This window comes from Oncorhynchus masou, chromosome 10 (assembly GCF_036934945.1).
Source record: "Oncorhynchus masou masou isolate Uvic2021 chromosome 10, UVic_Omas_1.1, whole genome shotgun sequence".
NCBI classification, from domain to species: domain Eukaryota; kingdom Metazoa; phylum Chordata; class Actinopteri; order Salmoniformes; family Salmonidae; genus Oncorhynchus; species Oncorhynchus masou.
The window spans coordinates 22,661,154-22,675,740 of record NC_088221.1 but is presented as its reverse complement, the minus strand read 5'-3'; the positions used below and the strand labels follow the sequence as shown (position 1 = coordinate 22,675,740).

The 14,587-nt window shown below is 42.7% G+C and overlaps 1 protein-coding gene across 4 annotated transcripts in view; it reads right to left on the bottom strand.

Moving 5' to 3' along the window:
• Positions 1-14,587, bottom strand: part of arhgef7a (Rho guanine nucleotide exchange factor (GEF) 7a) — an 89,374-nt gene that overhangs the window by 35,564 nt on the left and 39,223 nt on the right. For 2 of the 4 annotated variants that reach the window (XM_064976295.1, XM_064976294.1), the window contains exon 21: positions 14,454-14,577. In XM_064976295.1, coding sequence (XP_064832367.1) covers positions 14,455-14,577 — 123 coding nt within the window. In that variant the 3' untranslated portion in view covers position 14,454. Of the gene's footprint in view, positions 1-8,274; positions 8,372-11,233; positions 14,578-14,587 lie in introns of those variants that run through there. The other 2 variants (XR_010456690.1, XM_064976297.1) reach the window with 2 other exon arrangements.

The following is a 14,587-nucleotide window of genomic DNA, read 5'->3' as shown; positions in this document are numbered from 1 at the left end:
ATCAAGGTACTAATTTCCTATCAAAGCTCTTCAAGCAGGTATTAAAATCCTTATCAATTACGCACCGTGTGGCAAGCGCCAATCACCCAGAGTCTCAGGGTGCGCTTGAAAGGTGGCATCAGACACTGAAGTCTATGCTACGTAAATATTGTTTGGAATCTGAGAAAGATTGGGATGCCGGAGTTCCTCTAGTTTTGTTTGCTGCTCGTGAAACTGTACAGGGGTCCCTTGGGTTCAGCCCGGCTGAACTAGTGCCTGGTCACACAGTGAGAGGACCAATGAAAGTCCTTAAAACTAGTTAGGGATAGGTGGGACGCAAATGTCTCAACTGGCCAATTGCCATGAAAAATGCAGAGCCCCAGATTCAAATAAAATACTATAAAATTCAAACTTTAAATTCATTAAATTACACATGGAAGATACTCAATTAAAGCTACACTCGTTGTGAATCCAGCCAACATGTCAGAATTTTAACATGCTTTTCGGCGAAAGCATAAGAAGCTATTATCTGATAGCCTGCACCATCTGCACCAGCAGTAAACAAAGGAGTTAGCATATTTCAACCCTGCAGGCGCTACACAAAACGCTGAAATATAAAACATGCATTACCTTTGACGAGCTTCTTTTGTTGGCACTCCAATATGTCCCATAAACATCACAATTGGTCCTTTTGTTCAATTAATTCCGTCCATATATATCTAAAATGTCCATTTATAAAGCGCGTTTGATCCAGAAAAAAACAGCTTACAAAAAACGCAGCACTACAAAATATTTCAAAAGTTGCCTATAAACTTTGCCAAAATATTTCAAACTACTTTTGTAATACAACTTTAGGTATTTTTAAACATTAATAATCGATCAAATTGTAGACGGGGCAATCTGTGTTCAATACAGGAATGAAAACAAACCAGCGCCACTTTTCACGTCTTGCGCAACTCACAAAAGTGTACCCAGTTCCTAGTTGGCCTACTTCTTCATTGCACAAAGGAATAACCTCAACCAAATTCCAAAGACTGGTGACATCCAGTAGAAGCGGTTGGAACTGAAAACAGGTTGCTAAGAAATATCCCTTGGCAATAACAAGGCAGGAAACAGAGAGAGGCAAACAAAATAATAATTCTGAACAGTTAGTCCTCTGGGTTTTGCCTGCTACATAAGTTCTGTTATATTCACAGACATGATTCAAACAGTTTTAGAAACTTCAGAGTGTTTTCTATCCAAATCTATGAATAATATGCATATCTTATATTCTTGGCATGAGTAGCAGGAAGTTGAAATTGGGTACACTATTTATCCAAAAGTGAAAATTCTGCCCCCTAGCCCCAAGAGGTGTTGAAAACATACCACACCCGACTCATCACCCAGGTAGATATTTCAAAAACAGCGGATGGCACTGCTGTCTCCTCTGCTTCTGCTGCTATGATAGTGGGCTGTCCTATTGATGATGTTGATGGAGATGGATTAGAGCTGCACAATACTCAGCAGCAGTGCGTTAGATCGCCCAACTCAGAAATGCTGCTGTCTCTCCAGTCAGGTCTGGTTCATTTAACGGACGGACAGGCCGACGATATTGTGAGGCTACTACACTGTTTTCCACGCCTCTTTAATGACGTTCCTACTCGCACAAACATGTTGGAACATGACATTAATGTTGGAAATGCTGCCCCTATCAAGCATCACACATATCGTGTCAATGTTTCAAAGAGGAAGATAATGAGTGATGAGTTGAGATATTTATTGGAGAATGCCCTGGCTATGCCAAGTTCAGGCCCTTGGAGTTCTCCTTCCATTCTGGTTCCTAAACCTGATGGTTCGTCCAGGTTATGTACGGATTATCGAAAAGGTAAATTCTGTCACAATGCCAGATTCGTTCCCGTTACCCAGACTGGACGACTGTATCGACACTATTGGTGCTGCCAAGTATGTAACTAAGTTGGACCTCCTAAAAGGTTCCTGGCAGGTTCCCTTAACCTCACGTGCTTCTGAGAGTTCTGCCTTTGTGCCGTAATATTAGTATCCCTATTAGCCGTATTAGCTGGCGTTCCCAATTGTAGTGCAGAGCTTGATGATCTAGTGATTCATTCCTCTGAGTGGTCAGATCACGTTGACTCTCTAAGGGTAGTATGTGGACGTTTGGCAGCTGCTTCTCTAACCCTGAACTTGGCAAAGTGCGAGTTTGGGAAGGCCACTGTTACCTATGTCGGCAAAGAGGTCGGCCATGGACAGGTGCGCCATGTTGATGCCAAAGTCATGGCTATAACTACAATCCCTGCACCTACCACCAGACGAGAGCTACGCCGCTTTTTAAGGATGACCAATTTGCTCAGTCCGGCAAGATCGTTTGAGTGGTCCCCTGATTGCAAGGTAGCTTTTGATACTGCTAAAGCACTCTTATATAATACCCCTGTACTTGCTGCTCCGGATTTTGAACGACTGTTTAAACTTGGGGTAGATGCTAGTGCCAGAGGTGCTGGTGCTGATGCTGTTTTACTGCAGCAGGACAAGAGTGGAGTGGATCACTCATCCTGTTTGTTATTTTTATGGGAAGTTTAACAAATGTCAGACAAACTATGCGACCATCGAACAAGAAGCTCTAGCTTTGTTGTTGGCTCTGCAATACTTTGAGTAATATATATTGGTTCCAGTGCCCTACCGGTGGCCGTATATACTGACCATAAATCCCCTTAGTGTTTCTCCACCGGATGTACAACCAGAACCAGTGCCTTATGCGTTGGGTGCTGATTGTACAAAATTATAATTTGGAGATCAGCCAAAAAGGGTTGTGAAAATGTGTTAGCAGATGCTTTGTCTCGTGTGTAAATATGATGATTTTTGGTATGTTTTGTAAATACTGTGGTCGCAATCCCCCCCCCCCCTCCTAGGGTTGCTCTTTTAAGGGTGGGAGTGTTACGGATACAGGTATCCTGTGTCTGGGTATCCTGTGTTTCTTTTCTCTCCTTCCCCCCTCACAGGTGGCAATCATCAGTCACCAATCAGTCATCAATCAGAAGACACCTGCTCCTTTTCCCTTACCCTATCACATTCCCTTTCCCTTGGTTTAAAAACCCAGTCAGTTGTTTTCTGTGTAGCTCGATCTCTCTGTTTCAATCTCTCTGTGTCTCTCTCGCTATAGCTATCTTTGGATTGAGCTCTCTTTTGGTTGTTGTTCATACATGTCACATTTGTCTGGAATTCTGTGAGTATTGTTTTGTTACGGTGATTGACTGTTTGTTTGATGGTGGGAAAAGGGGGTAGGAAGACAAGTTGCCCATGGGCCTACATTACCCCTAGGAATACTTTGTCTAAATACCCTAGTTAGAACAGGGCGGACCACCCGCTGGTTAGTTAGTTAGCTGTATTGAAGTAAGCTAGTCTAGCTTAGGGGTGTTTTGGGATATGTTTCTTTCCTTGGGTCCAGCTCGGCCCCTTTTCCTGCCCCCCTTTACCGTGTGTTTACCAAATAAACCCTGAGTGTTTGACAGTAATTTAGTTGTCTGTGGTTTTTTGTTCTCACTGTTACTTTTTCACTATTCTACTTTGCATGAGTTATGTTACGGGTCTCGTTACCAACCTCTTGCCAAATTCATGACACATTTCAGATTATACAGACCCAAAGAATTTGATAAACTATCTATTAGGTGAAATACCACAGTGTGCCATCACAGCAGCAAGATTTGTGACCTGTTGCCACAAGAAAAGGTCAACCAGTGAAGCACAGACACTATTGTGAATACAAACTCTTATCTGCATTTATTTTCCCTTTCGTGTTACAACACTGTACATAGCCATAATATAACATTTGACATGTCTCTATTTTGATACCTTTGTGAGCGTAATGGTTACTATTCACTGTTGATTTATTTAGTTTATTATCTACTTCACTTGCTTTGGCAATGTAAACATGTTTCCCATGCCAATAAGGCCCTTTGAGTTGAATTGAGAGGCAGAGAGTGAGATCCACACCCACTGTCTCTCTAGCCACTCTTAACACATATTTGCTACATCCACTGAGAATACAAACACCCCTGACAAACACAACCTGACTATCATTCAAATGTCAACGCAAATTGCAGGGTCTGTTTCTTCTGAATGGCTGGCGTTAGCTGGCCGTAATGATGGCAAGGAGTGGGTGTTCAAGAGGAGCCATTTATGGACAGTAAATTTCAATGTCATATTTATTGTAAATAACGTTCTCTACAAAAATATCTACATACAAAATCTTGGGGAAAAAAAAAGAGGAGTTAGCACTTTAGTAAACCGTGCACGCACACAGGCTCACAATATTATCGTCCCGGATCGCTAACTCAGCAGATCTCACTCACCTCACCCCTGATAACACACACACCTCTGTGTGTCCTGTCAATAGGACATGGAGGGGTTTGGCACTAATGGAGATAAGAGAGAAGGGTGAGGATGGTAAAAGAGAATGGGGGGTGACACAAAGGAACACAAACAAAAAGGCCGGTCTTTTGTGCCACTGCCAATACCTCGCAAGATTAATACTGTCCATCCAGGTACAATAAGGTAATGGGTCAACTCTAGTTGGAATTGGAACGTAGGGATAAATTAAATTCTATTCTGCTGCCCTTCCCTACTCTATTGGTCTAATTCATACAAAATGGAATGTTCCTGTGTGTAGGTGCAGGGGTCTCCACTATGTTGAATTACTATAATTATAGTACTGGAATGTAACGTCGCAGCCTCACTGACTTCCATGCAGCAAAATGGTTCACAATAAGGTAGGAGCCTTTTAAACATGCACACACACACACACACACACACACACACACACACACACACACACACACACACACACACACACACACACACACACACACACACACACACACACACACCTAGTAAGTGAATGTGTAGAATATATTGGCTGAACCCCGGTCTGTCTGTGTGTCTGACATTTGGACACCTGTCAATCAAGTCTTTCAATGAGCCAGCGGCGGGAAACGAGGTGCTGGGGGTCAGCGACTCACGGCATCTCCATGGCAACGGCTTCAGGGAAGTTCATAGCCCGCTGGGATGTTACCATAACCCTGCCGCAGTGTGTGTGTGTGTGTGTGTGTGTGTGTGTGTGTGTGTGTGTGTGGTGTCTTGCCTCCATTGTGCTCAGTAAGCCAGGGGTTTTAGGTGAACTATCCTCGTCTCCTCTCTCACTTTGACCCAGGCAGTTTAGCCTCTCCTTCCCTACATCCCTCTCTCCAGCCATCCCTCCCTCCCAACCTCACTCCCCTTACGAAGAGCAGGCCAGGAAAGAGGAAGGACCTGCAGGAAGTCACAGCACCCAGAAAGGTCCACTTAACCCTCTGCGCCCTCCCTCCTGATCTCCCTCTCTCTGTCTCCATCCATCACTACCCCACTCTCTCTAGACAATCTTTTTCTGTCTCTAATTATAATACACTTCTCACAGGTTTGTCATTCTTCCCCTCCACTGTTTTCTCCTCTCTCCCTCTACTACACCCCCCACTCTAATTGTGCCGCAAACATAGTTGTTAGGAGGATTTTGCAGGCATGAAAATGGGACTGTGTGTACTAAAAGGTGGGCTTGTGTGTGAAAGAGGGTGGGGGTGGTAGAACCATAGGGGTACAAGTGCCCAAATTATCCCACACTGGGGTTCACATGGACAGCATGCACTCAACCGCACACAGAAGAGATGAATACACACATACACACACCGTAACCCGGTAACTACAGCTTACACTGTTGGAGATACGTTTATGACATGAATAGAGAACACATTTAGTATTCTCAGCTAGGGGGTGTGTGTGTGTGCATGTGTCACAGGAGGTTGGTGGCACCTTAATTGGGGAGGACGGGCTTGTGGTAATGACTGGAGCGGAATAGGTGGAATGGTATCAAATTGACCAAATAGATGGTTTCCAGGTGTTTGATGCCATTCCATTTGTGCCGTTCCAGACATTATTATGAGCCGTCCTCCCCTCACGAGCCTCCTGTGGTGTGTGTGTGTTGGAAGCCTTCTTGGAGGGATAAGTGGAATATAACAACTCCATGATAAGTGTTCTGTACGTGTTCAGTAAACAGGTCAGTGTTTGTGGCGCACATATTATATTCAACACACACAAAACAGGCACAACCAAACACAACACACACACACACACACACACACACACACACACACACACACACACACACACACACACACACACACACACACACACACACACAGGTAGCTTCGGTGCTCTGTCCCTTTATGAGAGTCTAACTGTATCTCCAGTGTTAGTCAAATCTGCTGCTAATTGCTGTTTGGTTTGGATTAACATGGTTCATTACTCCAATGTACCAACACTGCCAGACTCATTACACACACACACACACACACAAACGCACCCCTCCATCTGACTTTCCCTCTCCCCCCTCCTCCCCCCATCCATGGACAAGGCCTCTCTCTCCGGCTGTTATTCTGGGGATAATTCTTGGGATCATTTTGGGATAATCTCCCACAAACGTCTCGGACTGCTGCCACCCTGTTTGCCCAGTAGCTGATTACCAGCCTCCCTGTGCCAACCACTTCTACTGACCGCTGTCACGCACACATGCTTCTAGGCACAAACACACATTTTCAAACCTGCCAACCATGTTCAAATAAACACACACGCTATGTAGCAAGGAGTCACCAACAGGATGTTTGTGTGGTTTGATTGCCACCTAGTGGTTGAATTTACAACACTCATTCTACACTCGGGGAAGGGTTTATATTGAATCCTATGGATTTAATTTATTGACCAACACTGCCATCTAGTGCCAATATATCAGTGTTACTACATGAATGGCTTCAGATACAAACCGACAATCAGTGCACCCTCCTCAAGTCCTAATCATAACCATTAGAATGTGACATGTACAAATGCAGATAAGAGAGTTTGATCTAACTTCATCACACACACACTAGCTGCTTAAAGACATACTCAGATGTCACATGTCACTTACAGGTAGAACCCTTAGAGACTCTTTATTCTGGACCGCAATATGTTCCTCTCCTCTCCTCCAGTAATGAAAGGTAAAGACACGGGTGTCACTCTATATCTTTCATCTGCACAACACTTTCAAAAAGACTTCTCCTCTCTGCATCCATGGAGAAAAGGTAGAGTGATCATTCTCTGTAACTAAAGTACGCAGATCTAATAAACTGAAAGCACATCCACAGGTGCAGGGAACACTAAATACCACGGGGGAAATAGAGACATACCTGGAGAATTTGGATGCTCCGCTCCCATTGCTTCACTCCCATTTCAATCAAAGAGTCTTTGTCAGATTTAATTCCACCTGATATTCTTAGTGAGAGAAGTAGCCCATCAGTGATTGAGTCATTGACGCTTCTTGAATTGAGAGTCACATTCCAAAGTAAGGAGAAACAGGTCCAGTTACAAGCACCTCACCAGCTCTACTGCCTCTCCCTTTTGCCCTCTCAGTTTGCTCTGACAGACTACACTCAGCCACAGAGCTTACTCTGCCCTAAAGTTGAGCTGGAGAGAGAGAAATGGCATAGAGAAGCAGACAGAGAATGTAACTTCCAGCAAGTAGTGACAAACCACCAGCTCACAAATCTGTAATCCATTGAGCTTTCTGAGTCAAATCTGTCCTTCTGTTATGCCGACTCCTCCACCCTCCTCCTCTAATCCAGCCGCACACCGTCTTCCCCATTTCCCCTCTCTGCTCCACACTTTATATGATCTAGTACTGCACCATTATCCTACTGCATTCCGCACAAATCTTTCAGTCCTCTCAACTCCTGACTGAGCCAATGTCTGCCCAGAGGCACTCACTCACTGCCCATCCCTCTCTCTGTCCCCATCTTCACCTGTCACTCCTTTCCCCATATTTCATGTCACTCCTAGAATTTCTCTGCCATCTCTTTCCCATTGCTCTTCTTCTCTTCCTATCCTTATATACTCTCCACCAGCGTTCTGCTGCCTTCGCTGCGTCTCCAGCAGACTGCATGTATTATTATCCCCACAATGGCCTCCCAGCTTATTGTTTATGAATTACCAGCGCTGCAGGCCAAACAAAGGCTATTTTCATAAAGAAACCTCCATTTCATTTCAGCTCCAATTAGATAGGAGGCTAAAGAATAGAAGTGGACTGGCCGCGGCCTCTAAGGATGGCAGGCCCCATTCAGAGCCATTCAATGGGGCCTTATTGCTTTCCTTGACAAAGGGAGCTTGTGGATGGGCTTTCAGACTAAAAAACACAGAGTAGAAATGACTGGGAAGAGAAGACAAGTCTCCTGTACAATAACAAACCTTTAAAGGGAAGGATAGTGTCTTTCGCTTATCCTTCCATCCATCAATTTATCCTTCCGTTTCTTTGCTTTCTTCTTTTTGGTGTGTGTATATTGGCCTGGACATGAATGACAGACAGTTGAAAGAGAAAGGAGGAGAGAATAAGAAAGAGCAGCTCAGTTCTTCACAATACATGTCAACTCTAAATGATCGCTGGCCGTTGAATAGACAGAGAGGAGAGGAAAGTGTGTGTTCCCACAGCTGATTGATTTACAGCTTTGAAAATAGAGAAAAAGAAAGAAAGAGGATGAAAGCGAGAGACATCTTGATGCTTTAACAGAACTCTGCAATAGTCAAGAGCACATTGTGGCCCTGTCAGTGACAAGATGTCACTTTCTCTCTAAGAAAGCAGAGGGAGACAGAGAAAAAGAAAGAAAGTTAGAAAGAAAGGAGAGAGAGAGAGAGACAGAGAGGACTGTGCCAGGTCAAAGATGAACAATGGGACTAAGACAATTACTTCTTCAGTTTCGTCCAATGTGTAAACTGTAAATACACTGAACAAAAATATAAATTCAACATGTAAAGTGAGGTAAAATAAAAGATCCCCGAAATTCTTCATATGCACAGAAAGCTTATTTCTCTCAAATTGTGTGCACAAATTTGTTTACATCCCTGCTAGTGAGCATTTCTCCTTTGCCAAGATAATCCATCCACCTGACAGTTGTGGCATCTCAAGAAGCTGATTAAAAAGCATCATCATTACACAGGTGCACCTTGTGCTGGGACAATAAAAGGCCACTTTAAAATGTGCAAATGTTGTCACAGAATACAATGCCACAGATGTATCAAGTTTTGAGGGAGCGTGCTATTGGCATGCTGACTGCAGGAACGTCCACCAGAGTTGTTGCCAGATAATTTCATGTTAATTTCTCTACCATAAACTGCCTCCAATGTCGTTTTAGAGAATTTGGCAGTACATCCAACCAGCCTCACAAACGCAGACCACCAGCCCAGGACCTCCACATCTGGGTTCTTCACCTGTGGGATTGTCTGAGACCAGCCACCCGAACAGCTGATAGAACTGTGGGTTTGCACAACCAAAGAATTTCTGCACAAACTGTCAGAAACTGTCTCAGGGAAGCTCATCTGCTTTCTGGTCGTCCTCACCAGAGTCTTGACCTGACTGCAGTTAGACATCGTAATCGACGTCAGTGGGCAAATGCTCACCATCGATGGAACACTAGAGAAGCGTGCTCTTCACGGATGAAACCAGGTTACAACGGTACCGGGCAGATGGCAGACAGTGTGTATGGCGGCGTGTGAGCGAGCGGGTTGTTGATGTCAATGTTGTGAACAGAGTGCCCCATGGTGGCAGGTGGGTTATGGTATGGGCAGGCAGGCAGGCAGGTATAAGCTACGTACAACGAACACAATTGTATTTCATTGACAACAATCTGAACGCACAGAGATACCTTGACGAGATCCTGAGGCCCATTGTCGTGCCATTCATCCACCGCCATCACCTCATGTTTCAGAATGATAATCCACGGCCCCATGTTGCAAGGATCTTTACAGAATTCCTGGAAGCTGAAAATGTCCCAGTTCTTCCATGACCTGCATACTCATCAGACATGTCACCTATTGAGCATGTTTGGAATACTATGGATCGACGTGTACGACAGCGTGTTCCAGTGCCCGCCAATATCCAGCAACTTCACACAGCCATCGAAGAGGAGTTGGACAGTATTCCGAAGGCCACAATCAACAGCCCGATCAACTCTATGTGAACAGATGCAGATCTGTATTCCTAATCATGTGAAATCCATAGATTAGGGCCTAATTCATTTATTTCAATTGACTGATTTCCTTATATGAACTCTAACTCTTTGAAATGTTTTCAGTTTGCGTTTATATTTTTGCTCAGTGTAGAATAGAAAGTAAACCTGTCCTGGCTAGCATCAATCTGAGTGTTACATCTGGGTGTTACAGAGGAAAAAATCTAGGTTTTATGTTCCCTTGTATTTATGCAGGTATAGTTCAACAGAAGACAAAGTGTGACTTTAGCCAGTACCAATCAGGGAACAAGGTGATGGCAGTACGTTGATAAAGGATGACATTTGAGCCTTTGAGGCGACACCAGCAGAATTAGAGCCTTTTCCTTTAGAAACCAAAGCAGGAGAGTCAGAAAGGTCAAAGGTCTTTGATAGGCTTGTCACATCGATAAGGTGGGATATAATCACACGCACACAACTTACTTGCCAAAGGAGTGAGAGAATGGAGAAGATATCTTCATCACCCCATGCTTTCCTGCTTAAATTGTTGCCAGTGTGTGTGTGTGTGTGTGTGTGTGTGTGTGTGTGTGTGTGTGTGTGTGTGTGTGTGTGTGTGTGTGTGTGTGTGTGTGTGTGTGTGTGTGTGAGAATCAACCTCCCTTCCTTTGGATCACCATCATGGATTTTGTTATCATGCTCCCAAGCCTTCATATCACATTGCCTCATAAATACCTGTAGAATGTCATGTCCTGATCTCCCCTTTCAAATGTCATTCTTACCTTTCAACCAGGCAGACTACAGCCCCTAAACAACATGATCAGATCTCCTAGAGGCCCCTAGCACCCAGCCTGTACTCAGACATGTTAGCTTGTGTTTATCAGAGAAGATTACATCTCTAATGACACCCTATTCCTATTATAGTGCACTACTTTTGACTAGAGCCCAGAGTGCCACTTGGGATGCAGGCATACTACATGTGGTCCTGAAGCATCACCCTGGTTCATTACCTGCGTGGTGACTCCTGATAAGATGGGTGACAGAGAGGCTATGAGACACCGACACTAGTTAGAGATACAGTACACAGACGGATAGCAATGGATGCACGGTGAGCTTTCTGCCGCAGAGCGGCGAGCGTGGCATCACCTAGGTGGGTGTTGCAAAATGGTGGTAGATGTGGTGTGAATGTGCTTTGAGCACCTGGAAAAGAGCTACGTAAATTAAATTCATCATTATCGTCATCACCAGTCTTTCTGCAGTACAAGGATGAGGTTTGGAGTCACTGAAAACACATTTTATTTCATACCTTAGCAATGTTCATATTTACATCAAAGCGTACCAGTACCAGTCAGTACCAATACCAGCCAGTATTAATACCAATATGAATACCAGTCAGTACCAATATCAATACCAGTCAGTACCAATATCAATACCAGTCAGTACCAATATCAATACCAGACAGTACCAATATCAATACCAGCCAGTATAAATATCAATATCAATACCAGTCGGTATCAATACCAGTCAGTACCCATATGAATACCAGTCAGTACCAATATCAATACCAGTCAGTACCAATATCGATACCAGTCAGTACCAATATCAATACCAGACAGTACCAATATCAATACCAGACAATATAAATACCAATATCAATACCAGTCAGTACCAATATCAATACCAGCCAGTATAAATACCAATACCAATACCAGTCAGTACCAATATCAATACCAGACAGTATAAATACCAATATCAATACCAGCCGGTATCAATATCAATATCAATACCAGGCAGTATAAATACCAATATCAATACCAGATGGTATAAATATCAATATCAGCCAGTATAAATACCAACATCAATACCAGCCGGTATAAATATCAATATCAATACCAGCCAGTATAAATATAAATATCAATACCAGACAGTATAAATATCAATATCAATACCAGACAGTATAAATACCAATACCAATACCAATACCAGCCAGTATAAATATCAATATCAATACCAGCCAGTATAAATATCGATATCAATACCAGCCGGTATCAATATCAATACCAGCCGGTATCAATATCAATACCAGTCGGTATCAATACCAGTCAATACCAATATCAATACCAGACAGTATAAATACCAATATCAATATCGATACCAGTCAGTACCAATACCAGTCAGTACCAATATCAATACCAGCAAGTACCAATATCAATACCAGCCAATATCAATATTAATACCAGTCAGTACCAATACCAGTCGGTACCAATAACAATATCAATACCAGTCGGTACCAATACCAGTCGGTACCAATAACAATATCAATACCAGTCGGTACCAATATCAATACCTGCCAGTACCAATATCAATACCAGTCAGTACCAATACAAATATCAATATCAATACAAGTCATGACCAATACCAATATCAATATCGATACCAGTCAGTACCAATACCAGTCAGTACCAATACCAATATCAATACCAGCAAGTACCAATATCAATACCAGCCAATATCAATACCAGTCAGTACCAATACCAGTCGGTACCAATAACAATATCAATACCAGTCGGTACCAATACCAGTTGGTACCAATATCAATACCTGCCAGTACCAATATCAATACCAGTCAGTACCAATACAAATATCAATATCAATACAAGTCATGACCAATACCAATATCAATACAAGTCAGTACCAATATCAATATCAATACCAGTCAGTACCGATACCAATATCAATACCAATACAAGTCAGTACCAATATCAATACCAATATCAATACGAATATCAAATCAGTACCAATATCAATACCAATATCAATACCAGCCAGTACCAATATCAATACAAGTCAGTACCAATATCAATACCAGCCAGTACCAATATCAATATCAATACCAGTCAGTATCAATATCAATAACAGTCAGTACCAATATCAATACAAGTCAATACCAATACCAATATCAATAACAGCCAGTACCAATATCAATAACAGTCAGTACCAATATCAATATCAATACAAGTCATGACCAATACCAATAGTAATAACAGTCAGTATCAATACAAGTCATTACCAATACCAATAGTAATACCAGTCAGTACCGATATCAATATCAATACAAGTCATTACCAATACCAATAGTAATAACAGTCAGTACCAATATCAATATCAATACAAGTCATTACCAATACCAATAGCAATACCAGTCAGTACCAATACCAATACCAGTCAGTATCAATATCAATAACAGTCAGTACCAATATCAATACCAGTCGGTACCAATACCAATATCAATACCAGCCGGTATCAATACCAATACCAGTCAGTACCAATATCAATACCAGTCAGTACCAATATCAATACCAGTCAGCACAAATATCAATATCAATAGCAGTCAGTACCAATACCAATACCAGTCAGTCCAATATCAATACCAGTCAGTACCAATACCAATAACAATACCAGCCAGTACCAATATCAATACCAGCCAGTACCAACATCAATAACAGTCAGTACCAATATCAATACCAGCCAGTACCAATACCAGCCAGTACCAATACCAATATCAATATCAATACAAGTCAGTACCAATATCAATACCAGTCAGTACCAATACCAATATCAGTCAGTACCAATACCAATATCAATACCAGTCAGTACCAATATCAATACCAGTCAGTACCAATACCAATATCAGTCAGTACCAATACCAATATCAATACCAGTCAGTACCAATATCAATACCAGTCAGTACCAATACCAGGCCGTACCAATATCAATATCAGTCAGTAGCCAATACCATTCAGTACCAATGCCTGAAGGTACCAATACCAGACAGTACCAACACCAGTCAGTACCAACACCAGCCAGTCCATTTCTTTACAAATCCCCGCTGACCCACCGATCAATGACAACACAAGGCCCAACCACAAGGCAGGCCGCTACAAGTCCTTACACAGAATACCACAAGACAATGGAAATATAAGACATTAAAACGGATAGATTTCATAGTAATTAAATAACAGTAGAGAAGAGGTGAATGAGGAGTTGTTTTGTACAGTACCATTAGAGCTGTAATGCTTTGCTGAGTATCATTTGTAAACAGAGACGGACGGAGGGAGAGAGGGAAGACTCCAGGTCCATGTTGGTTTAGGGAGAGATCCACAGACGTTCCTCATTGTTATTGATGGAGCCACAACTTTTTCCTAGCCATGTGACCTGACCAGGGAAAACTCAGAGTCCTAGTTACACACACACACACACACACACACACACACACACACAACCACGTTTCCGCAAGCAAACACTCATTCATACTCACACACGTTTCTCCATCACATACTAGCACACCACACACACACACACACACACACACACACACACACACACACATAATTCACTCTCACACCATCTCAAATGCACACACACACACACCTCATAAGTTAGTCTCGTCCCAGGTGGGGTCGTTCATAGTCTTTAAGACTCTCCTGACCACTTTCTCCAGATCTTTCCGTGCCCTCTGCTCCTCCTCCAGTGACCTCTTCATCTTCTTATTGTCCTGTTGAGGG